General features: G+C 37.1%; 1 protein-coding gene across 10 annotated transcripts in view; it reads left to right on the top strand.

The window, feature by feature from the left end:
- Positions 1 to 27905, top strand: part of LOC119535969 (LIM domain containing preferred translocation partner in lipoma) — a 740701-nt gene that overhangs the window by 588720 nt on the left and 124076 nt on the right. For all 10 annotated transcript variants that reach the window (XM_037838441.1, XM_037838450.1, XM_037838386.1 and 7 more), the window contains one exon: positions 24730 to 24899. In XM_037838441.1, the coding sequence (XP_037694369.1) occupies positions 24730 to 24899 (170 nt within the window). The remainder of the gene's footprint in view (positions 1 to 24729; positions 24900 to 27905) is intronic.

Here is a 27905-nt window from a genome sequence, read left to right as displayed (position 1 = left end):
AGTGATCCATGAGAGATGACTTCATCATAATGAAATATTTTAAAATTTGATACTTGGGAGTTGCAAAATGATAATCAACTTTACCCCACCAGGAAAAGAAGGTATGGGTTCTGTTTTTGTTGTTGTTCTTGTTTAAACATCAAAAACCAGGTACTAATTCTGAACTTTGATAAAATGTAAAATCTCTTCTGATCCTCTTTCTGCCCTTGGTTTCTATGACCATGCACAATTATCAATTTTAGCAAATAAACAAATTTAAGACAAAACAGTAATTTATTTTTAAAGATATATGCAGATGCCCTTCTGGAGGAGAAACTAGATTAAAAAATCAGTATGTTTCAGTGTTGTGCACCATCAAAAAACCAAAATACTAGTTTTTAATACCTTCAGAGCAGAAATGAGTCAAGGAAACATGATGTTTTCCTGAATGTGTTATTTAAACTAATACCTTTAATTTTTATGACAGAATTTTATAAATTAATAATAATAATAAATACAGTGGAACCTTCTTCAATGCATGTAGTTCCACTGAGATAATCAAAAATACTTTCAATTGGGGAATCCCAATTCAGAGAGCAAGAGAGTGCTAGCGCGAGAAAAAGCACATGTAGCTATTTTAGCTTTAAAATTTTCATCTTTATGTCTATTCTTTTGCTGGTAGCACACTGTCTTGATTGCTATAATTTTAGAGCAGTTCTTTATGTCAGGTAGCATAAGTCCTCCAACTTTGTAGTTCTTTTTAAAACTTGCTTGGACTTTTCTTCAGCCTTTGTATTTGCATATAAATTTTAGAATCAGCTTAACAATTTCTGCCAAAACCATACTGGGATTATTTTGCATGTATAAATCAATTTTTAACAATATTGTCTTCTAATCTGTGAGCATGGTGTCTTTCTCTCTTGATTTAGGTTTTAAGTTCTTTCAGTGATCTTTTGTAGTCTTCATTGTAAAGGTCTTGTACATATTTTGGATCATAAACCTAACATGAAAGCTTAAAATGTCTAGAAGAAAATCTTCATGACCTTGGGGTAGGAAAAGATTTCTTAGGTTACAAAAAACGTAAGCCAAAAAGGAAAAAAAATGATAAGTTGACTTTTACACACATTTTTAAACTTTGGCTTTTCAAAAGATACAATTAAAAAAAAAAAAAAGAAAGAAATGTCAAGTCACAGATTCACAGAAAATATGTGCAGTGTATACGTATCCAACAAAGGACTTGTGCCCAATATAAAAAGAACTCTAACAACTCAATAAGACAGACAATTCCATTTATTTGCCAGAAATTATTTGCACACTTTACCAAAGAAAATATACAGTCAGTAAGTAAGCAAATGAAAATGTGTTGAGTAGCTTCAGTCGTCAGAGAAATGCACATTACAATCCATGAGGTAACCTCTACATATCCATTTGAATGACGAAAATTAAAAAGACTGACAATACCAGATGTTGGATAAGAAGGTAGAGCGACTGGAATTCTCATGCATTGGTGGTGAGAATGTAAAATAGTAGAACAACCTTGGAAAATAGTTTGGTTTTTTTGAAGAGTTATATACACACTCACCATATGACCCAGAAGTTCTAGAATGTCATCCATGAAAAATGAAAACTTTTTTCCACATACTGTACTTAAAAGGTCATAGTAGGTTCATTTGTAACAGCAAAAACTGGAAGCAACCCACATGTCGCAAGTGTGGTATATTTATACAATGGAATACTACTCAGCAATAATAAAGTGAACTAATAAGTGCAACAACATGGAAATATCTCACAATTATGCTGAGCAAAAGGAGTCATCCCTTCCCCTCATAAAAACAAGAATATATACTGTATAAGTCCATTTTTACGCAACTCTGGAAAAGGCAAAACTTACGAGACAGAAAGTGATGAATGGTTTTCTGAGGCTGGGGATGAGGAGAGAAGATTGACTGGAATGGAACACAAGGGGAACTTTTGGGGGTGATGGAAATGAGCTATCACTTGTTTTGGTGGTAGTTACAAGGACCTATAAACTTATCAAAATTTATCAAAATGTATACTTACAATTGAATAATAGATTGAATGCAAATTATACCTCAATAGAGTTGATTTTATTTGACAAGAAAGTATATTTCACCGGATTTTTTGAAATATAGCCAAAGCCTATTTGAGTGAGAGCCGTCAGCCTTGTTTAGTGTGAGCCATAGTGCACAATGTTTTAATGGATCTTCTATGATTTTCAGGAGAGCAAGACCTTAAAGACACTTAAAACAACTTGAGTGCAAAATGCTTCTAGACTTTTATGCTTTTTTCCCTATATTTTAGAATTTCTCACCCATACCTAATTGAACAGGTTACCTTTTTTTTTCTACATGAAATGTCTTTATGGAATTTTTCCAGAACGTCTACTGAGATTTTATTTTTAAAACTTAGAACATCTGTACTCTTTTCGTTGGTTTGCATAATAGTTCATTAAATAGAAAAATTACAATAACAAGTTCAAATGGCATGAGCACTTTTGGGATCAAATACACCTGACTCTGTCTGAGGGACAGATTGGAGCAGGAATCAGGCTTTGCTCACAGGGTCATTGGTTAGCTGTGCCCTGCACAAAGGCACACAGCTAAAGGGGCCACTGGGATGGGAATACAGGTCATGTGCTGTTTCATTTTGTATCGGTGTTGGGGGTTTCCATTTAGGGCAAGTAATTCCTTATGGGCTAGCAGAGTCTCATAGGACAAAAATATCCAGACATGTTAGAAGTGGCAGAATAGCCAGGAACACCCAGGCAAGACATGGTCTCCAGTCAGTGTGTGTTACTGATGGAATTGAGAGGTCAATCCAGCAAGTTAATTGCTAAATGAAGGGCATATTAAGTTATCAGCTATATCTCTGAGATCAGTCAATCAGCCACTGAAGTAAAAATGTAGGAGTCTGTCATGGAATTGCAGGTCATGAAGAGCTTTTAAAAAGCAGTGTCCATCAGCTCCCTTTGAACCTTGTATTCCACCTGCAGCATTCCCAGCCACTCTGAATATCTCTACATATCAGGAAGCCTTTGGCTATGGTGAAGAGGAAAAGATTCAGGAGAGAAGAGAGAAAGAAAACTAGTCCCAAGATATGCAGTGAATAGGGCAAGTGATAAGAGGGCAGTATTCCCATCCTAATTTGCCTGCATTTTGGTTCATAAAACATTGAGGCCTAGTTTCCCCTTTGAACTCTGTTCTGGTCGGTCTTGGGTGTGGTGTTTGTTTTCTCTCTCCATAGGATTTGATGATGTCTCAGTCTTTGAGGGGCATCTGCATGCTATTAGTAGTTAGACAGTATTGACCTTGTTTTCTCACACTTTCTCTCATATCTTACCTGTAGCTGCCAAAGCACCTTATAAGCACACACACACACATTCACCCACACTTACATACATACCCACATGCACACCCATGCACTCACATAACACTCACACATACACTTATACATACAAGCACATTCACATATGCACATTCTCAACCGCACACCTTGCACACACACATACACACGTACACAAAGGCACATATGCACACACTTATACTGTCTCATCTTTGTGACTTCCCCACCACTCCTCAGCCCCAGTTTTATGGAAAGCTCACAGAAAATTTGAACTTTGTTATACTTATCTGTGTGGTCGTCCACCAAGTTACCTAAAATTGGAATCTGGGAGCTATCCCTCACTTTTCCTGCTCTATATAACCAATCTGTCACATTGTCCTTTGTATTTGGAAACAACTTTTAAATGTGACTTCTCCCCAACCCCAACCCCAACCACACTGCCACCTGCAGAGGTCATCTTTTTTTTCAGTCAAACATAGTTGATAGAACATATTCTTTAAAGTCAAGCAACCAAGGTGCAAATCTTGGATCTTCTTGTATTCATTGTTTGACCTTGAACACATTCTCCTTCTCTTCATCTGCGCATTGAGGAAGGTGATGCCTACCTCACTGATGGGCGAAGAAGAATGTCAAACGTTTTTAATTCTCTTCTACCCCTACTTCCACACTTGCCTGAAATATTCCAGTAGCCTCCTAACTAGTCTCCTGCTTTCTTGCTCCTCTTCAATTCTTCATCTACATTATAGCCAGAGATTTTACTAAAACATGCATAGAGTATGCCATTTTTCTTCTTAAAAACTAAACTCCTCTGGTCTAGAGAATAAAATTGTTACTTCTTAGTCCCACATGGAAAACCCTTCTTAGCCTGCCTTGGACCCACCACTTCAGCCCCCATTTTCTTCCACTTCCTCTCTCTCTCTAGTATCCTAATGTGTCAAACATGTTTACCCCTGATTTCCTTAGTTTTCACCTTTCTGTCAGAAGCCAGGTCTCACTCATCTTTGACACACAGTATGATACATAGTAAAGTGCTCACTATCTGCTTGCTTACTTTGAATGTTTACCCTCTAAATTATCTGTCATAAGTCTTAGTGATTGGTAGTTAAGTGCTCAGTAAATGTTAAATTGGATTAATTATTTTCAGTCTTATGGGAGATTACATAAGTTATTCCTCTGTGAATTTTCATAACCCCATATTCAAAGTTCCATTTAGAGTTTCATGAGGGCAAGAAACTTGTGTCTTACTTCTATGTCTGCAGTGTTGGCACATAGTAGGGCCTCAATAAAAATGTAGTTTATGGTGAAGAGACTTGAATGATTCTCCCACCATGTCAGGAACATTTTTGAATTGGAATGGATCTTAGAAATAATCTCCAATACTTCTTTGAAACCTTTTTGCTTTAAGTCGGTAAATTCCTTAACAGATTATTCTGAGGAAGCTGATGGTGTATTGATGAAACTGATGAGGGGGCTCTAGTCAGTCACTGCCTGACCTTCATCCTTCTTCTTGTTCCACAGCAATTTGCCAGGATCCTCAGAACTCTTTGGGATCTTTGGTGCACACTTGAGAAATCTCTATTTCTGGTACAACCATTTTATTTACATGGAACTGAGGCCCAGAGTGGTTAAATGACTTTTCCAAGGTCATACAGCTATATACAGTGAAGCCAACCCCTAAGCCCAAGTCTTCTGAGTCATTCCATTACTCATTCATCTACCCATCGTGTTCCGATTTTGTTCTATCTCATGGATAACATTGTGTGCTTTAGTTTTTTTTTTTTAAATAGAGATCTTTTCTTTAAGACATACCATCACTCCCAGTTATACCACCTGCACCAAGTTAAATTATTCCTCGGTGTTTACACCTTTCAAATATTTATAGACCATCATCGCAGCACTCCTTAGTCATCCCTCAGCCTCACTATATGTACATATATAGCTCTTTTATCTTCTTGTACAAGTCAGTCTCTCCGGTTCCTTAATCATTTGTACCATTCTACTCTCTAGTGCCTGTAAGAGAACAGTCTGCGTATTACTCCAGATGGGAAAAATAACCCCAACATGTTGCAACAAGGGGGAGAAAAATGCACTGAATAGATGAAAGGAACAATCTACAGGTTAATTAGTAGTATAGCCACAAATATGTGCACAGTTGTGTTTCAGAAATAAAGCAAGCTGTATTTGTTGTAACTCTGTCTTCTTTGAACTTAACAGAATGCTGATAATGCCAAGCTGTGTTTACAGTCCAAATTTTTGCTAAGGACCTTCAACTTTGCACTTCCCCCCGTGTGGTATCTCTTGCCCAAGACAGAACTTCAAATAAAAGCACGTAGCAGCAGCTGATGCAAGAACACATGATTGAGCTTGTCTGTTTTTGTGCAGTTTCTGTGGATTTACATGATTTCTGGGAGCTTCCTAGAAGCCTTAGTAAGGGAGAGCCCTTGACTTATCTTGCCAGTTATTAGACAAGTATTATTAGTCATCCTGTAAAAATTGAATATGTTTACTGAATGTGATAATCTAAATATGGAAACTACAATAATACAAGAGGAATTGCCCAGAAATACTCCGTTGACATAAATAGAACATTCCTATTACACGTACAGTCTTCTTTTATTTCATGGCTTCTGTAGTTTTCAACAAATTTGGGGTCTTGACGGGCTGCCCAGAGTTCACCCTATTGAGTAGATTCCCTGTACCTTCAGGCAGTCTGAATCTAAATTCAATTTGTTTGTTCATGTGATAAATTTATTTTAAAATGAAAAACTTAACACTGCGAAGGTCCTTAGAAACTACTTAATTCAATTTATTCGTTTTGTAAATGGCAGATACAGAGAGAAGATATGGTCGGCCCAGAAACATAGTTTACTAAGGAAGCATTCCATTTTTCTAAACTCTCATATGGTCCAGAAAGTGTTCCTTCAATCCTAACAAAATCCCTCCTTGTAGAACTTTCTGTCCCTTTCTTCTGCTGCTCTCTCTGACAATCTCACAGAATTGTAAGCTCCTTCTATAGTGTGGAAATGTGATTTCTTACTGTGTTCTTATTATGAAGCATTGCCGTGTAACTCAGAAATGATATAGCAGTAGAATGGAATTTAAACTTTTCTTCTTTAAAACTCAGTAATTCTGCTAATCTGTATGTGACAAATAAGGGCAACTGTTTATTTCCTTTCTCACCCAAAGTAAGATTGTGAAGAAAGTTATTCTCTGAATGAAAGAGGAGAGGGGAAAAGTAGGAACCCTCTCATGTTTTATTCAGATGTTAACAAAGAAAATTGAGAAGTGTGTTTCCTTAAATTGACACCATTTTTATTCTAAATATTCTGGTAAGTGATAGCAGACAACTGTTCAAGCTTCTTGAGAGAGAGAGGGATTCTCTCAGTAGCACAGTCCCAGTGGGAAGTATTACCTGAAAGTAATATACTAATCGCTTTCAATCTTGCATATTTCACATACTGTGTGCATACATACTTGTATTAATAACTGTTCCCTAGATGTCACTTTAGTGCACAGAGAGCTCAGTGTTGCTTATACAAGTCCCAGAGATGGAACCAAATGCAGACTGCAGTTTAGCAAGGAATATTTTACAGAGATTCAAAGGCGGTCATAAGACTCCATATGAGGTCATAAGACTCCATGCCCTGCCCGTAGGTCTCCCTTAGCTCTGATGTAACATCATGTGTCAAGTATTCATGGCATCCATCTGCCCACTCCACTGAGAATATAAACAGCATTGCCAGCATTTCTAAGGAGTTTATACCCTCAAACACTATCTGGTCACATCAATACTGCATTCCATCTTGGGCATTTTGCATAGGAATTCCTTAGTGTGTGGCCTCTAGGTGGAAGTCCCAGATAGGTAAGTACATTTTGCCCTATTGTGCATGTGAATAATGTCAATAATCTGGTCTTCAAACCACAGATCTATCAATTATTCCTTTTGAGTAGTTTTTACTCTTTAATCAATCAAAACTGGAAACCTTTTATCAAATGAAATGTCAAAACTGCAATGTAGAAAAAATCAACTCAGGCCAGCCGTGGCACATTGGGCAGGCGTTAAGGACCACGATCCCAGAGCGTCATCCTCTTTGGGAGTTCTGCAGAACCCCACTGCGCCAGGTCCTGCTGCCATCCCTTTGCTTTTCACAACACACGGATGGACAAACCCTGAACACATTAGGGTGTTTCAGAGAGAAAGAGAATGATTATCTTTATTAAGATGGCAATGAAACAGCCTTGTCTTGAAATTGCATAGGTAGTCATCCTTGTAGGCTTTGCAAAGGCCCAGACAGTGCTCCTATTTACAGTGAAATTTTACCATGGTGTGGAGGCAATTCCTCACACTCAGACAACAGCACCTACTAGTGGGAAGGAACTAATAGTTGCGGTAGCATTCCTGGGAGATAAATGTGTGCAGCCGTGAAAGAGCACTACACCGAGAGCCTGACAGCCTGGATTCAGGTCTCATTGCTGCTGTTTACATTCTGTAGGATCTTGAGGAAGGAATTGCCTCTCTCTGAGCCTTTGTTTCTGCATCTGCAAATGAGAATTTTGGATTGAATGATTTCTGAGTTTTCCAAACACCTCTTAGATTCTAGGACTCTTTTAATCACGTAACAATGTATTGTGGGCATTTGAGCACTAAGTGGAGAAAGCAAAGCCCAAGTACAACTAATTGACTTTCTAGTGAAATAGAGTCAGGGTAAGAATATGGCCCATCTTGGGTCTAGTGCCGTGCACGTACGCTGTGAGCTCAAAAACCGCTGCACTTGGAGCCAGAACTGGTTTTGATTTCCAACTCTTCTGTCCTTTCCTCAGGTTATACACAAGGTTATTCCCAGTTAACTCATCTGTAGAAAGTGGATGAGTGCCTTACCTACCTCTTAGAATTACTGTAAGATTTAAATGAGAACCTGGGAATTATGAAATCCTAGGTGAACTCACAAGATTTCTCTCAATCTCACATCAGGAATTTAAGAGAAGTAATGTTAGTTAAGAAGTTTCAGCACCACCACACCCTCTTTATATTCTATATTCTAAATTGTATCCGCCAGGAAGGCAGATACTGTGAAAACTGCAAGCAAAATACCAAGTCCTTTGCCTAAACGTTTAAATGTCTGTAATAAAGTTATCCAGAGAATTGACTCAATGTTAACACTCTTGTTTATCTGCTTTCTTCTTTTTTGAAACAGAAAAAAAAAAAAAATAGAAAGGTAAGAGGGACATTTGCAAAAACCTAATGCCCCTAACAGGATGACTCATACTTTTCCATCTGCAAATCATAGATCCTGGTTTGTCTTAGTGTCAATATGATTATTTCATGTTATGTAGGTGGATTCCACTTCATTTGAAATATAGTCCTTTGCCTGAGCTCTGTTGGATCTTACATAAGGTTACACCGTCTTTTACCACACATTGGACTCTCACTAGTCTTATAGACCATTAAACCCATCTGTTTTTTTTTTCATTGTTAAAATGAAGATGATATTAGCCCCTGCTTTGTCTGCCTCCAAGGACTGTTGAGAGGACCAAATGTATTGATGAATAACAAAATACTTTTAATATTATAATGCACTGTATAAATATATGGGGTGCTTGTTAGCCTTATAGAAGGAAGATTGTGGCTGTTTGGAGGCATTGAAACAGAATAGCTTTAGAAACACCCTGTAGGGTTACTTCAGTCAGGTTTACACTCAGATAACCAGAATAAATTTGGAGATTTTCCACCACAAAAGCTAAAAGTAACTGGACAAATTGAGTATTTTTGGCTTTTGAGTGGAATTTGAGGGAAATAAAAATTCCCCTGAAAGATACTGAGGAACGGATTCTAACCATAAGTCAAAAATAATCGTTGCAATAGCAGTTGTAATTGCACTTGTAAATATTGATTTTTCTCTTAAGAGATCAATCATGAAATGAATTTTAAATATAAAACAATAGATTAAAAGTTAAGAGTGGAAATATGAAAATGTCCGTGTGCAGAAATTAACTTGAAGTGGAATCTTGCTTTAGCCAACATAAAAACTGATATCCCTGTCAGGGATGTTCTAAGATTTATACAAGTCTCCTGCCAAGGTAGATGTTTGAGGAATTTTGGAATATTAATGTAATAAACCAGTTTAGAGGAGTAGTAAAGTGGATGGGCCCAGACGTGCCTGGGCCTCAATTCCAGCCTTTATATTTATTTCTGTGGCTGTGGGCAAATGACTGAATCTGTGTGCCACCATTTCTTTAGCTATAATAGGAATAATGATAAGAGCTACATCATATGGTTGTTGGAAGTATTATGTGAACTCATACATTTAAACAATTAGAATAATGCCTGGCACATAAGGGCTGAATAAATATTGAATATTATTATCACTCCAGACTCTAAAAAATTTTGTAGGATCTGGATTGAATTGTTAGCACTATATTCTAGTAGTAAAATATTGGTAAATATAAATTTTACATAACTGCCTTAAAGATTCAGCTGCCTCTGTTGTCCATACATTAATTATCATCTTTAGAAGGTGGTCCAAGTGTTAATCTCTCTCGTCCCTGAGCTCTAGTAATTCAAATATTTTGTGATTGGAGGGAGGAAGAAACAGGGCTCTGCCCCATGTTGGACATGTAATAGCCATTGCCTTTACTAACTCTGCATGGTTAGGGAGTCAAGGAAGCTGTTAGCCTCGACTTTTTTTACAAAGGCTCAGAAAATGTGATTCCTCTGCACCGTACTCGGCACTTAAGTGCATTGTTAAGGGATTGACAGAATGGCTGGCTGGAGGACTCAACTAAGAGCACCTGGTTAGTGAGTGAGTCTACTTAGCTGCTTTCTGGGGGGAGACAAGGCATCTCAGGTTAGAAGATTTAGGAAACTTGTCCAGGATCCTATTGGTAGTAAGTGATTAAAGTCAAGACTCACAGTTCGGTCTGATTTCCTTTATGCCATGTCTTATATAATTGTGTTTAAAGGGTATCATATATTATCCAAAACTACATAGCAGTGGGGTTTTTGGTTTGTTTGTTTGTTTTTGCTTGCTTTGTTTTGTTTTACTTTTTTTTTTTTTTAACTTGTTTCCCCAAAGAATGGAAGATGCAGAAAGCTATTGTCATGACTACTCTGTATGTGTATGTTCATTACATTAGTGAAGGTTTGGGACCCGTGCGGATGGTGCCCAACTCCCTGCTTCTGTCTGCCCAATGTCAAGGTTGTAGTTTTCCAAGATGTAGCTCCTTAGGGCCAGGTCTTTTGGCACTAGCCATTATTGCCTTCTAAGAATGCTCCAGAACAAACTGCCCTTTGTGGAGCACACAAACCCACGACTCCCTGTAGAGCAGTATTTCTCAAACCTACCACACATTACAATGACCTGGAGAGCCTCTAAAAATAGTTATTTCAGAGGCCCACAGCAGACCAAACAATTAGAATTTCTGGAGGTAGGGCATGGGCTACAGTACTTTTTAAACATTGTCCTGATGTGAAACCAAGGTTTGAGGTGCAACACGTGAAGGTCTGCTGTGAAGGGTTCTCACGTATACTGGTTTCCACACCTGTAGCAGATCCCGTAGTTCAGGGGCATCTCCTGAGACTTGGGGAGTTGTAGAAGTAATGCTCTCCTGGCTCTTGTTCTTTTCCTGGCAGTGGGGAGGGGCCCCACTCAAGGAATGCTGAAAACATCAGTTATTATTGAATAACAAAAAAGATTCACAGGAAAACACTCACTAGTTAAGAAAATGGGCTTTAGAAGTCAGAACTGGTTCCAACCTCAGCCCCACCTCATTATTCCTTTGAGACCTGGGTCTAGTGATTTAACCTTCAGAGTCTTATCTGTAAAATGAAGACTGGATTAAATGAGAACATTTATATGAAGTGCTCAGAGGTGTGCCTGGCATAGAGAAAAAGTACATTGAATTTTCTTTTGCATTTTTGATACACTTCTTTACAATTAAAGTGTATTCAAAACAGTGAAACATTCTTGCTTTTGCAACTCTTTATGGGACTCTCCCTCACAATTTACCCTCACCCAAAGGTCCAGCCTAAGCAAATATATATCTGCAAATGAACTTCTTCATGGTTAGACTTCATCATAACTTCTCTTCATGAGTGTAAGCTCAGCTTGCACTCAGATGATTAACTCATCTGTTTTGTTGTCCAAGCCTTTGTCCACCCATTTCCAAACCTCTCTCCCTGCAAATTTTATTGTGTGTGGGTGGGTGTGTTTTCCTCTTAGCTCAATTTCTTATTTTGAGCTAAAATGTGTTTTGCTAATTTGCCTGTCTCTAAAAGCTCCACATTTGCACCACTAGTCCTATACAGCCTCCTCCCCACTCCCAGCCATGAACCCATTGCAACTGCAAGCATCTCTGCAAGGACCCTCTAAGCAATAACATAGTGAAGTACTATAAGACAGAGTTACAGAACTGGATCTGTCCTGCAGTCCAGTGAAAAACATAAGATCTCCAGTGTTTAAGCATAAGAAACTGAATATTGGTACATTGTTTAAAGGCTGAGTCCAAGGAAATAGTGAAAACTCAATTTGATGTATTTTGAAATATGTGATATTGCAGCTTGAATGGCTATCAGTTGACAGTCTTTGTGAATTCTGTATTGTCTAAGACCATACATCAGTGCCACTGATAAATTCATTTATGACACAAAAGAAGCCTATTCTATGGGAGGGCTCCTTCTTAATATAACGAATTTCCTTCTCAGACTTCATGCTGGCAGCATATTTTTGTTAGAAAATTTAGGCAGTTCTGTTCATGGGTGTTTTCGGTGGGTGGAAAGTCATTGAAAATGTTTCAAACTCAACCATACAAAGACCTAGCATTAGGGAGAGTAATCCTGTTGGTGAAAAATAACATATATTATGATGCCACAGAATTGTTTTCCAGTGAAATCACTGTTGAACAGGCTTTCCCTGAACTGTTATGCATGCAGATGAAACCTGTTACAATACTTGCCAGCCTTTATTCTGACAAGCAATATAGAAATAAGTGTCCTCCTGGAACAGTGGCTCAACTTGGCTAAACATTAGAATTACCTTGGAGCTTTTAAAAATTCCAGTACCAGGACATATCACCCCAGACCAATAAAGTCAGAAGCTCCTGAGCTGGCCCCCAGGGAGCAGTATTCTTTTTTTAAGTCACCCAGATGATTCCAACATATAGACAAATTTGAGAACCACCATCCTAAAACTTAAGCAGTTTAAGAACAGATTACCTATTTTTCAATGTGTTAATGCTACAGGGTCCCATAAAATAAAACTTTGTTGATTAGAAAACACCATCATTCTAAAGCCTTCAATGATGTCATATGTACCTGGCATTTAAAGATTGTAAACCCACTCTATTATCTTGTTGTACCTTCAGTGGAAAATAATTTCTGAACCAGCTTAATTGTTACTATGCTTTAGGGTGATAATTCCAGTGGCCTCATGGAGAATAATTGGAGCAATCTTTGTTTCTAAGAATACTTTTCCATTATTTCACTACTGATATATAACCTTATTGATTTAACTTTTGCACCAGGGCTTCTTACAGAATGTGTTAAAGAAGGAGTTTATTAAGAAAATTATACAATTGGCATACAGAGATTCAGTTCATTATAATATTTAAAGATAGAATATTACTTTTGCTTATGCTTAAGATCCTATTAAAGTCGAGCAGTAATGGTAGAGTAGGGTGCTGTATCCTCCTCCAGAAAGAGCTAGTGGATGTGCAGAGACTGTCTGAAACTGTCCTGGGGCTATGAGCCTAGGGGAGCATTGTGCAGCACTCAGGTAAGAGCAGGATGAAGAGACACAGCACCATCTGCTGGGCAGGCCAGGAAAGCACAGCATCAGGGAGCCATAAAAAGAGACTTTTTGTTGTCTTTACTGACCCTCTCCCCAAAGCTCTTTGGAATTGGTCTGTGCCCCATTCATGGACCCCTAGACCTGTTTTGACTGGGAAATACTGATGTGGAAAATCATTTCTGGGGTGATTGTCCTCCCAGGCATTGCCTTCCAAGCAAAACCAGCTAGAGGCAATGAAAGGAGAAATTAAAAAAAAAAAAAAAAAAAAAAAAAATTATGAAGGCAAAATAAAAACAAATGGAACGGATCAAGATTCCCAGAGAAGAAACAAAAGAAAAGAAGTTTTCCTTTGGGGATGAAACAATTGCACAAATGGTGCAATCTGAAAATTTATTTCATATAACCAAGGCAAGAATCAAATGAAGTAGAGCTGAAAAAATCTGATCAGACACAAGAGACTGAACCAACTGTCAGAGAAGAGCCTCAATACAAAGCCAATCAACAGTGAATCCCTAGGCAAGAGAGAGAAACTGACCTTCAGAGTAAACTCATCAAGATAAGCAGATGTCAAAACATCGGAAAAAATTACAAACCATACTAAGAAACAGGAAGATGTGGCGTAATCAAAGGAACAGATTAAAACTTTGGAAGAGACACAGAATTTGGAACAACTAATCAAAGATGTTCAAACAAATCTCCTAAATCAATTAAAGGAGATGAAAGAAAATATGTCTAAAGAGGTAAAGGATATTATATTGACACTGGGTGAGCATAAAAAAGAATTTGAAAGTATGAATATAAAAATAACAGAACTTATGGGAATGAAAGGCACAATACAAGAGATTAAAAATATGCTAGAGGCATATCACAGCAGATTTGAACAGTCAAAAAAAAAAGAATAAGTGAACTAGAAGACAGGAAAAGCAAAATCACACATTCAGAAGAAGAGATAGAGAAAAGAATATTAAAAAATGAGCAGTGTCTCAGGGATTTGAGTGGCAGCACAAAGCACACAAACATATATGTCATCAGTGTACAGGAAGGAGAAGAGAAGGGAAAAGGGGAAAAAAGAATATTTGATGAAATAATGAACAAAAATGTCCCAACTCTTATGAAAGACATAAATATACATGTCCAAGAAGTGAAATGTACTCCAAAGACAATAATCCTAATAGACTTACTCTGAGACACATACTAATGTGTCAAATGCCAAAGATAAAGAGAGAATTCTGAAAGCAGCTAGAGAAAAGTGATTCATCACATATGAGGTAAGCTCAATAAGACTAAATTACAGTTTCTCCTCAGAAACCATGGAGGCAAGAAGGCAGTGGTAAGTTATATTTAAGGTACTAAAAGAGAAAAACTGCCAGCCAAGAATTCTTTATCTGGCAAAACTGTCCTCCAGAAATAAGGGATAGTTTAGAGAGTTGTCAAAAAGAGACTTGCCCTGTAGAAACACTAAGGGGAGTTCTGAAGGCTGAAAGGAAAGGACTGGTGAGAGTCTTGGAGAACAGTGTTGAAATGAAGATCAGTAAGGGTAACTAAAAGGGTAAACAGAGAGACAAAAACAAGTTATGGCATATAGAAACCAAAGGATAAAAGAGTTGAAGTAAGTACTGCCTTTACAGCAATAACACTGAATATTAATGGATTGCATTCCCCAATTGAAAGACACAAATTGGCAGAATGGATAAAAAAAAATATGATCCATCTATCTGCTGTCTCCAAGAGGCTCACCTTAGACCTAAGGACACAAAAGCGTTGAAAGTGAAACATTAGAAAAAGATATTCCACACAAGCAGTAACCAAAAAAGAGCTATACTAATATTGGACAAAATTAGAGGCATTAGTAGCTATACTAATATTGGACAAAATAGACTATAAATGCAAAACTGTTAAAAGAGACAAAGAAGGACACTATGTACTAATAAAAGGGCACTCCATCAAGAAGAAATAACAATCATAAATATTTATGCACCTAACCATGGTGCTCCAAAATACATCAAGCAAACAGTGGCAAAACTGAAGGGAGAACTAATGTCTCTGCAATAAAAGTTAGAGATTTCAATAGACCACTTTCATCAATAGATAGAACATCTCGACAGAGGATCAATAAGGAAACAGAGAACTTGAAACATATGATAAATGAACTTGACCTAATAGACATACACAGAACATTGCACCCCAAAGCAGCAGGATACACATTCTTCTCACGTGCTTATGTATCATTCTCCAGGGTAGACCACATCTTGGATCACAAAACAAGACTCCATAAATTTATAAAGATTAAAATGATACAGAGCCCTTTTTTGACCAGATGGAATGAAGCTGGAAATCAATAACAAGTGGGGAACTGGAAAATTCACAAATATATGGAGGTTAAACAACACACTCTTAAGCAGTCAGTGGGTCAAAGAAGAAATTTCAAGAGAAATCGGTAAATATCTTGAGACAAATGAAAATGAGAACACAACATACCAAAACTCATGGGATGCAGCGAAAGCAGGGCTGAGAGGGAAATTTGTGTCTCTAAATGCCTTTGTTAAAAAAGAAGAAACAGTTAAAATCAAAGACTTCACTGCACACCTGGAGGACCTAGGAAAAGAACAGTAAACTTTTCCCAAAGCAAGCAGAAAGAAAGAAAGATTAGAACAGAAATAAATGAAACCAAAAAAGAGAGAGAGAGAGAGAAAAGAAAATGAACTAACAAAACAAAAACAAAAATTAATTCTTAAGCTAGACTGACAAAGAAAGAAAAGAGATAATGCAAATAAATGAAATCACTAATGAGAAGGGGGGCATTATGACTGACCCTACAGAAATAAAAAGGGTCATAAGAGGATACTATGAACAAATATATGCCACCAAGTAAGACAACTTGGATCAAATGGACAGATTCCTAGAAACACATGAACAACCTACACTGATGCTAGAAGAAATGCAATACCTCAACAGACAGATTACATTAAAGAGATTGAATCAGTCATCAAAAGTTCCTCAACAAAGAAAAGCTCAGGACCAGATGCCTTCACAGATGAATTCTACCTACCATTCCAAGAAGAATTAATACCAATCCTGCTTAAACTCTTCCAGAAAATTGAAGAGGAGGAACACTACCTAATTCCTTCTATCAAGCCAACATGACCCTAATACCAAAGCCAGATAAAGGTACTACAAGAAAAGAAAATTACAGGCCAATTTTTGTAAGAATATTCATGCAGAACTCCTCAACAAAATATTTGGAAATCGGATCCAACAGCACATTAAAAGAATTATACATCATGATCTAGTGGGTTTTATCCCAGATATGCAAGGGTGATTCAACACAAGAAAATTCATTAATTCAATGCACCACATTTAAAAATCGATGGGGGAAAAAAAACAGGTGATCATCTCGATAGATGAGGAAAAAGTTTTTGACAAAATCCATCATCATTTCTTGATGAAAACACTTCAAAAGATAGGAATAGAAGGAAACTTCCTCAACATGGTAAGGACTAGGAAAAGAACAGCAAACTTATCCCAAAGCACACAGCTAACATCATACTGAGTGGTGAAAGACTGACAGCTTTCCCTCTAAGATCTGGAACAAGCGAAGGATGCCTACTGTCGCCACTGTTATTCAACATGCTGCTAGAAGTTTTAGCTAAAGCAGTTAGGCAAGAAAAAGAAATAAATTAGAAAGGAAGTCATAAAATTTTCACTATTTGCAGATGACATGATCTATACAGAAAATCCTGAAAAATCCACAACAAAGCTCCTACAACTAATAATGATTTCAACAAAGTGGCGGGGTACAAGGTCAATACCCAAAATCAGTAGTGTTTCTATACACTAGTAATGAGCGATCTGAGGAGGAAGTTAAGAAAAAAATTCCGTTTACAACACCAACTAAAAGAATCAAATATGTAGGAATAAATTTGACCAAGGATGTAAAGGACTTGTACACAGAAAACTGCATGATGTTGCTAAAAGAAATCAAAGAAAACCTAAATAAATGGAAAGACATTCTGTGTTTATGGATTGTATGACTAAATATCATTTAGTTGTCGATTCTACCCAAATAGATTTATAGATTCATTGCAGTTCCAATCAAAATTCCAACAGCATACTTTGCAGAAATAGGAAAGCCAATTATCAAATTTATTTGGAAGGGTAAGGGGCCCCAAACACTCTAAAACATTTTGTAAAGGGGAACAAAGTTAGAGGACTCACACTTCCTGACTTTAAAGCATATTACAAAGCTACAGTGCTCAAAACAGCATAGTACTGGCATAGCGATAGATATGTTGACCAATGGAACCAAATTGGGAATTCAGATATAGACCCTTACATGTATGGACAACTGATATTCAACAAGGCTACCAAGTCCATTCAGCTGGTACAAAATAGAGTTTTCAACAGATGGTGCCGGGAGAAACAGATATCCATATACAAAAGAATGAAAAAAGACCCTGTCTCACACCTATACAAAAACTAACTTAAAGTGGATCAAAGATCTAAATATAAGAACCAGGACCAATTATCTTTGAGACAAAAATGTTGGGAAGCAGCTTATAGGCATGTGGTAAGCAATGTTTCTTAGACTTTACACCCAAAGCACAAGCAACAAAAGAAAAAAATAGATAAATGGGACTTCCTCAAAATTAAAAACTTTTGCGTTTCAAAGGACTTTGTCAAGAAAGCAAACAGGCAACTTACTCAATGGGAGAAAATATTTGGAATCCACATATCCAATAAGGGTTTAATATCCAGAAATATATAAAGAAATCCTACAATTCAACAATAAAAAGACAAACCCAATTTTAAAAATGAGCAAAAGACTTGAACAGACATTTTTCTTAGAGGAAATACAAATGACTAAAAAGCACATGAAAAGATGCTCAACATCACTAGCTATTAGGGAAATGGAAATCAAAACCACAGTGATATCATTTCGCACCCACTAGAATAGTCACTATTAAAAAGACAAAAAACTGCAAGTGTTGGAGAGGACGTGGAGAAACAGGAAGATTTATTCTCTGCTGGTGGGAATGTGAAATGGTGCATCCCCTCGGGAAGACAATTTGGTGGTTCCTCAGCTAAGTATAGAATCATCATATGTTTTGGCAATCCGATTGGTAGGTATATACCCAGAAGAACTGAAAGCAGGGACTCAAACAGACTTTTGCACCCTGATGTTCACAGTGGCATTATTCATAATTGCCAAAAGATGGAAGTAATCCAAGTGTCCATCAAATGATGAATATATAAATAAAATGTGGTATGTACATACAGTGGAATATTCAGCTGTAAGAAAGAATGAAGTCCTGATGCATGCAACAACATGAATGAACCTTGAAGACATTATTCTGAGTGAACTAAAAGCCAGACACCAAAGGACAAAAATTATATGATCTCACTGATATGAACTAATTCAAATAAGCAAACTCCTAGAGTAAGAATCTAGAATATAGATTATCAGGGGATAGAATGGGAGTAGAAAAAGGGGACCTGATGCTTAATTTGTACAGAATTTTTATCTAGGTTGATTGTAAATGTATGGAAATGGGCAATGGTGATACACATTATTGTGAGTATAACAGCACTGAATTATGTTGTGAATGTGGTTGAAAGGGAAGATTTGGGGTCATAATGTTACTATAAGGAAAGTTAGAAGTTAAACATGGAACTGTATAATATATAAGAATGGTCTTTCATTAAATTATGACAAATATACAACACCATCACAAGGTGTTAATAATAAGGTATTATACAGGAAAATATATACTTAATGTAAACTATGGGGTATAGTTAACCATAAAATTTTAATATTCTTTCAACAATTGTAACAAAGGTACCACACTAAGCAAATGTCAGTAATATGGGCTATATGGGATCATTATATTTTTTGCATGACTTTTCTTTTATCCTATAACCTCGTATTGTTAACTAATAACAATAAATAAAAGAGACAGTGTACTGAGATTCTTCCAAAGCTATGATATCCAGCTTTAAGAACTTAACCAGTTCTTATCCAACTCTAAGAACCTATCTGCAGGTTGTTTTTGTCTAAGCAAAGAGGTGGACATTTCCTACTTAGAAAGCTTCTGTCCAAAGAGCTTCCATTTCTCTTTGACTTTCCTTGATGTGCTCGGTCACAAATAGTTTGGCGTGAAGGGAGGAGGGGTGATTTCCTGGGGGCTTTCCATAACCACTGACCCCTCCTGTAATTACTCTTGAATTCACCTGAGATTTACCTCCTCAATATCTGCTTCCTTCAATAGAATGAAGATCTTCTTACAGAGAAAGTAAATCTTAATAGTATTTATACCTCATGGAAACAATCTGGTGTTTGTTTACTGTTGATCTGTTTGGATTTTTCTCTTCCATGATCAAAATAAGGAAAGTTGGGTTTGGGAGCATCTTTCTTGAGTTTTCTATGTAAAAAATTATGGATGTTTTATGCATGATTTTTCTGTAAATCTACAACTTCTCTAATAAAAAAATACTAAATCAAAAAAAATTATGCAGTAGAAAGAGCAGGAGGAGGGAAAAAAGGCAAAACAAACAAACAAACAAAAATGTCAGGTAGTAAAGAGGACATGAAGAAAAATGTGACCTGGCTTGATGTGTGCATAAATTCACTATCTTACTTTTGACATTGAATAATATGCAAGTTTAGGAATATGTCACCCCCAATCACCGTGGCACCAGTTTTCAAAATGGCTTTGGACATTCTTTAGTCCTATCTCAAAAACAAGCAATATGTTTGCTAAAGAGATTTTGGCCTATTGTATTAATGTTGCATTGATCGCAGGAAAAAAAAAAAACATTTTAAAAATAAAACTCTATTTTAAAATTGAAAGGGAAAAAATTCACATTACCAAAAAAGAAAAATGGAACCAATGAAAAAGAATGTCAATGCTTTAATATTCTATCTCCCTTGCTCAACCTGTTGCTTTGCTGGGAATGTCACCGTCCACCCATGTAATTCCTAAAAATGACTTCTCCCAATTTTATCTAACCTTCCAGATTTAACTCAAGTATTCAGATGCCCATAAAGCCTTTCCAGTTGTAAGAGGATGTAAATCAGAAATAGGGAAATAATCCAGAAGCAATGGCTCAGTGAAAGGTAGCAAAGCCTTATTTAGGTATGTGGTGAAAGTGAAGCTTTTCAGAGACATTGCAGAGAGTACTGCAGATTATGGTGGGGAATGATGTGAGAGATGAAAGGAACTCATGGCTGACTCCACGGACAATATATATAACAAGCAATCATATATAAACAAGTTTTGCTTTTGTGGTTTGGGAATCTTAATTCACTAAAGAAATTCTCCCCAAGCTGCCTGGTCTTCTGTTCCTGGACCTTTTGCTTATAGTGCTAAGTGCCAACAAGCTTTCCTGGACCTTCACTTCAACTTCCTTCCTGCCTCTAATCAACTATTTGTCCTTCATGCTGTTTTACCTTCAAGTCAGGTACCATTCCCCTGTTTTTTCTCATTTAAAAGTGCTGAGACCTTTGTCTAAAAGACAAGATGAGATTGTGTTGTGCGTTTAATGATGTGTATGTAGTGTACGCCCCTCAGGAGTCAAGGATACACTATGCTTGAGTAACTTTCTCTCCATTCTGAGTGCCTCCCTAAAAGGCACAGTTTGTAAATCTGTGTTACTGTGGAAAGCGAATATTCAGGCACCTTTTCTATCCTGCTGATGTGTAGGGCTATTTTTATATTTTGTTCTTCATTCTTTTTCTGTGCTTGTGATCTTAAAGGTGCCAGACTGATTGCCCTTGAGGCTGGTGTCCCCAATTTCTCCCAAGAATAGGAAAAATACAGGAGACAGCAGGTCTGGTCATGCCTGGGTCCAGCACATTAGCCTGACCCACTCAGAAAGAATATTCTCCAAAATATAAAGAAGATTGTTCCTTATGAATACAGTCCATCTGCTTTCCTAGCTGAGAAGACAAAACCTTGTACTAGTACCAGTTAGGGCAGAGTTGTAGGACCCAGTAAGCCACAGTCACTTATTCCCTCTTTGGAGAAGCTAGAATGTTTTTCTCTCCCATCTCCACCTGCAAAATGCCATCATTTAAGATCAAGCTCAGTTGCCTCTTTCTCCACAAAACCTTTCCTGAGTTCTCTCAGATGTGTATTCCTTCCACATTTCCATGGCACTTTCTCATATGGCACTTTGCACATTTTATCATGTGATTGTTGGATGTATGTAGCTTCGTAATGACTGTATATGGCAGTGATGTTGTCTAATCCCTTTTTGTATCCCACCAAAGCAGAATATAGTACTGGGAAAATACTGTTGAATTCATTAAAAATTTCTGTCTTTTCAGCCTGACCTTTAAGACTCTATTCAGACCTCCATCTGCAACCAGTGATTGACGTTCTCTTACAGATGTGTATGGGTGGGCATCAGCCTCTCCATAAACCATGGAGGCTCAGGCTCTTGGATTCCAGATGTTAAACCTTGGGCGTCCTTGACCTGGATCAAAATTGCTACCTCTAACTGCCTCGTAGACCACCATCGCCATTAGTCGGTAACATTCAGCCGGAACTGTTTTTTTCACAAAGTGTAGTTCACAGATTACTGGAAGTCACTGGCAGACTCTCAAAGACAAAAAGTGAAAAAGTGATACATGAAAATAATTTTGTTTACTTGCATTTAACAAAGTTGAAATGTAAAATTATGATTTTCACAGGAATCCAAGAAGCTCTTAATCATCGCATTCTTAAAAGATGCACATGTATCACAAAATCTGTGGTGATTGGTGTGTTTTAGCCAATGATAAGTAACAGTGCCATTGAGCTCAGGGTATTTTCGTCATTTGGGTTTTATTTTTTCCTGCTGCTGCTAAACTTGGATTTTTCATGATTACTATTGTATTTCATTGTTTCTTCAGTTCAACAAAATAGGTTGGTGATTAGAATATGGTTCATTGAAGCCAAAAAATAAATAAGAATATAAATTATACCATAAATAGCACTTCAGAATGACATTATTAATTCAAATTTTAGTGAGCAGGATTACAATATAAGTATTAGAAGTTAATCTATACATGCTGGGGCAAAGGTGATGATTTTATATGAGCAGGTAAAAAAATTTGAATAGTAAATATGATAATGAATCTATAAAAATTAGATTTTTTGGTTTGATGATCTATTTGCCTCTGATCCCCAAGGTGTTTTCTGTTATGAAACGTTGTCAAATGGTGGCATGAAGCTCTCAAAACTGTAGCATTTTCAAACATAGCACAATTAGCTTTATATTAAACCTATTAAGTTTTTTTTTTCCCCAGAAAAATCACAAAAATAGTGCCATATGAAATAATTTTGTTACTTAATTCAGGGAAAATCTAAAAGTTTCAAGACATCTTTTCAAATTATACATCTTACAATAAAAACAGGTTCAAGTTAACTATTTTACAGAAGTATGTAAAACTAGCCACAAAATTTACTGCAAATAATATACAAAGTTATTTTATAAAATATCAAGAATATGATACCAAGACTTCATAATAATATCAACTTTAATGGAGACAGCTCAGTTTACAAGAGTTTAACTCCTTTCCAGCATTTAATATCTCTTACTCCTTAGACAAAGAAATTAATGGCCTATAATTTTGGCCATATTTAAAAGACATACCCAAATCCTATGACAGAATATAAAGAAATACTTTCAGGGCCAAGTGCAACCAAAGAGATTTAGAAATATATTTGTCTCTTTCTTCCTAAATTGAAACATTTAGCCCTCTCATCTTTAAGTGTGAAATGGTTGTCAATCCAACATGATGGGGTGCTGAAAGCAGTCTTCAGTGAGAAACTGCTCCGTAATGTTAGGTCTGGGTTCGATCCTGATCCACAGAGCTAGTAAGACGAAATACAGAATAGTGGTGAAAGCATGGATGCCAGCCTGCTTGGGTTTGAAGTTTCCTCACCACTTTGTGACTCAGTTTCCTCATCTGTAAAATGGGGATAATGACAGTACCTGCCACAATGTTGTTGTGCATATTAAATAATAGATGTAAAGGACCTAGAACAGTCCCTGATATATTTGAAGCATTTTGTTTGTTGTAACTTTTCGGTGGCTCTAACTTATTTATAGAAGCCTGCAGACACTTGCTGACATTCCCCGTGACCTGCAGTTACTTAATAGAAAAACAAGAATAAGAAGGGAAACTGGATACAGGACTGATCTCTGGCTCAAGCTTTCCATGATGGAGCCCAGATTTAGATGTCTTGCAACCAACACAATGCCTCACAGTGATATAAATACTTCTCCTATTATATTTTAGTTATATAAAAAATTAAAATGATTTTTTTAACCTAAACCCCAAAGTTCACATGTGGGCTAGATGTCCCATTACTTGATCTAAAATGCTGGAATTGTTCAGAACACTGGCCTGGACATTGACAACCAGGGCTATGAGAGAACTCAGAACTCTACAGTGTGTGGACCCATTGCAGGATATAGGGATGTTCAAGCTAAGAACAGACTCAACAGAACAGCTAACTGAAATCTGTTATCTTAAAAGGTGTCAAGTTCAAGAGAAATGAGACTGGTTCTATGAAGGCCCAGAAGACAGAACTAGAACTACTGAGTAGTTACAATAAGGAAGAATTTTTTTTTGTCTTAATAGGAGAAGGAACTTTTTAATAGTCAGAGCTGTCCAGAAATAAAATGTCTTTCTTATGATCTGCCTGTCCCTGAGGACTGCAATAGAGGGTTCACAAGCAGGGCCTTTGTGAAAAGAACTGGAGTTTGAGTTTAGTTAGATCCAGTTCCCTCAGTCCAACTGGATGCAGAGACTTTCCAAGGAAAAGGCTTTCCTAGATTGTTTTATAGACTGTGCCTTCCACTCCTATCCCCTGAGTCATGTTCTTCTTATACTTGCTTGTGAGATTGGAGGCAGATGGGGTATAGCAGAATGAGCCCTGGACTGGAACTCAAACCTGAGTTCTACTCAGTCACTTTCTGTGGGAGGTTGGCCTCTGAGGGTCAATTTTCTCACCTGATTCATGCATGTAAAACTCATCATGCCAGCATCGCAAAGGATAGTGGTGGCTGTACTGGTGATCCTGGTGGTCGTGGTGGTGGCAGCAGTACTGATGGTTCTATTGCTGCTGTGAATATTATGAATCTGCTTTCTTACCCTTGCTGGCTTCTTCAGAAGGACTGAAGTATTCCTTGGTTTGTTCTTTTATTTTTAATAACTATTTTTTTAATCAGAGAAGTTGTAGGTTTACAGAAAAATCATACATAAAATAGTTTTTTATTTTTGTTTTTGTTCATTTTTATTCTCGTAACATACATAAAATTTCCCCTTTTAACCATGTTCAAATATACAATTCAGTGCTGTTAATTATGTTCACGATGCTGTGCTACCATCATCCATCACCAAAACTTCCCATCAATCCAAATAGAAACTGTACAATTTAAGCATTAACTCCCCATTCCCTATCCCCACCCCATCCCATGGTAAACTGTATTCCATTTCTGACTCTGAATTTGCTTATTCTAATTTTTTCATATCAGCAAGATCATACAATATCTGTCCTTTTGTGTCTGGCTTGGTTTGTTTTTAACAATCAGTCCCTTTTTTTTCTTTCAGGCCGCTGTGCTCGCTGTGGGGAAAACGTAGTTGGGGAAGGTACAGGTTGTACTGCCATGGATCAAGTCTTCCATGTGGATTGTTTCACCTGCATCGTCTGCAGCAACAAGCTCCGTGGGCAGCCTTTCTATGCGGTGGAAAAGAAGGCATACTGCGAACCCTGCTACATTGTAAGTTCCAGACTGGTTCCTCGGGTGCTTTGTAAAAATGTTTCTTTGGCAAATTACCAGTCAATCCAGATAGAATACAGCCATTGGATCTATCATCCTCCCTAGACTTCCAAATACGTGTGAAACAGTGTATTTTCCTTTTTTTGTTTTTTTTCTTTTATTTTGTTTTTCCTTGTTTATATCCTCTGGCCATAGTAGATCAAAAAAGTGCATTGGGATGGGCTAACATTGTGCTGGGAAGATCCTTGTCCTATGGCTTTTAAGCACGTATGTACAAGCTCATGTTTTCCTCCCTGAAGCATCAGAAGGTTTCCTAAGTAGCAAAGTCATACTTCTTATTAGATTTCACCCTGTATTTGAAGTCCCTGGTAGTTTTAGGGAAACTGAAAAATCTCTGGACTCATCAATGTTCTTCCAAACTCCTGGGCCCTTTGAATCACCTCTTATGCTACCCAGGATGTTTCTTACCTCCCATTTCCCAGTAGGTTTTTAATGATGCAAAGAAACCTTTTATTATAGAATACCTTAAAGGGAAGTGAATACTAATGCTGACTGAGCTGATAATTGTTTTCTTTTCTTAAAGAACACAACTGTTTATTTATAACATAGCTGGGTGATTCTTGAAAAAATACAGTCACAATATCTTAGTTTGTTGCAAGGTTACTTAACCTACACATTAAACTATCCTCTGATACAGCAATTTGTTAAATAACACAATTTTTTTTAAATCTTTGCTATCCTTCAGCATGATTTTAATTTCTCTGTTTAATACTTGCTAATGGAAAAGTGGTGCTTCTTTGTAAACCCGTGAAAGATACAAGGTTTGATCCTTAGTGCCCCGTGCATTACAACATAAAAGAATACCTGGCACAAGGTATTGGAAGTTACGCATATAGCTTTGCAGATTCCCAAGGTTCAAATTTCTGGCTGAAATTTCTGGCCTCATTAGTATTTTCCCATAATCTGACAGGTCTGTAACTCTTTGGAGCCATGGCGTCTATAGCACAGATCTGAAAGTTCTTCAAGACTAAAAGTTTGTAGGATTAAATGTCATTTTGCCTCTCTTGAGTTTTATTTCACTCTTCTCCCCAGAGGCAACTTAAAACACATACAGCATCATTATAGAGCCACAGAATGTTAGAGCTGGAGAAAAATGTAAAGATCATTTGCCTAATTCCTCTCTTTAGAAGTGAGAATACAGCGATACAGAAAGGAAGAAATTGACTTCTTATGTTTTATCATTCATGGCTATATCCAGTTTTTCACACTCCTAGTCCCATTTTCTTTACAGCCAACACATGGTTTTAGTTTGTCAAAAACAAAATCAGTTTTAGTTTGTCCTGTTGATCTAGAATTACTGTGTAATAAGCAAATTACATATAAGGGAAAGTCTAGTAAGCAAAACTTTCCTCTGTAGGAAATAAGAATATTTCAAATATTACCTTTGAAGTCTTTGTTGAAAACAGAAAGACTGTACGTAATTCTATGCCTTCGTGTGGACTGTCATTCACAATGACTTGAGACCATTGCTATGACATTATTTATTGCAGTGAGCTCTATGACAGTGATGTCAGCAGGGCCTATGGCTGTGATGTCAGCAGAGCCTATGGCTGACAAACCATAGGCTATTTGTCCTTACACTAAGTGACCAAAGACTGCTGTGTTTTTTGTAGCTCTGGTGATATTTTTCATCCCCTTTTAACTAGATTGTTGATTCTTGCTACTTTAATTTATGCCCCTTTGGCAGTCTTCTTCAGTTACTCTCTTTATCTGTTATGGTCATGGAATCATAAACACAATTTTGAGAGATAGTATAACATGACGTGAAGAGTATGGGTTTGGATCTGGCCCAATCACTTAAAATCTTTGCCTCCTTGGGAAAGTTACTAGATCTTTCTAAACCTCACTTTCCTCCTCTATATAATGGGGCTGATTACAGTATTTACCCCAAAGGCTCATGAAGATTAAGTGAAGAAATCCATGTAAAGCACACCTTGCCTGATCAGGAAATACTGGTGGAATATATGTTATTCTGAGATTTATCTTAGTAAGATCTCTGCACCTATTTAATATTTCTGAATGTGAGGATCATATATGTGCAATGAGATACATGGTCTTTAAGAAAATTGTTTTAAACTCTCAGAGGTACCCCTCCTCCCATTTTAAAAAGTTTTACTTGCTTTCCTGAGTGTATAATAAGGTTGAAGAAAGTCTAATCTAACTAAATAGTGAGTTTCTAAAATGTGTAGTTTTGGGTCTCAGTCTACATTCCAGGCATAGGATCTCTGTGATTCTTTAGGATGCCAGCCTGTCTACTTTGTTTGCCCATTACTATACTATTCTTATAACAAGAAAACCTACCTAGGAGATATTTAATCACATACTTAGAATAGCTGGGTGAATCCAAATAATGGAAATTCTTACCATCATTTTTGACTTCTTTCCCTCATGAGGACCTTTAATCAAGATTTTTCTCTAATGAGATCTATGATAGCTTTAAAATGTAATTTAATTCTTATCAGAATTCGTTTAAGCTTTACTCGGAGACCCGTGTTCAATATTGATTTCACAGTTCAGAATAGCTCGCAGATCGATGTATTATCACTTTAATTTCTTCTGAACTTTCATAAGTCCAATAAGTTGCACACTAGAAATACAAGGAGTTTTCTTTTTTGGGGAGGTGGGGAAGAGGGTAGTAGGGAATGAAATGAAACAAGTTTGTTTTGAACATAGAATCAGTATTCAGGAGGAGCCTAGAGCTAGGGGTGTCTCTCTCAGAACCAAAGCCCCTAGAATAGGAAGGAAGAACCTGAGATGTCATCTAAATTGTTTCATATCACATCGGTGGAAACTGATGTCCTAAAGATATCCTTCACAAAGCACACACAGCAGAGAGAGCCCAGCCCCCAGCATCAGTCAGTGCTCCATTTTCTTTTTTCCACTTACAGAATTAAAATATTGAAGGTAGCTCCTTGGTTCATTATTTTTGTGTAAGGACCACCTATG

Source organism: Choloepus didactylus, chromosome 1 (assembly GCF_015220235.1).
Source record: "Choloepus didactylus isolate mChoDid1 chromosome 1, mChoDid1.pri, whole genome shotgun sequence".
Lineage (NCBI taxonomy): Eukaryota > Metazoa > Chordata > Mammalia > Pilosa > Megalonychidae > Choloepus > Choloepus didactylus.
Note: the sequence above shows the minus strand (reverse complement) of the source record. Positions and strands in the feature narration are given on the sequence as shown.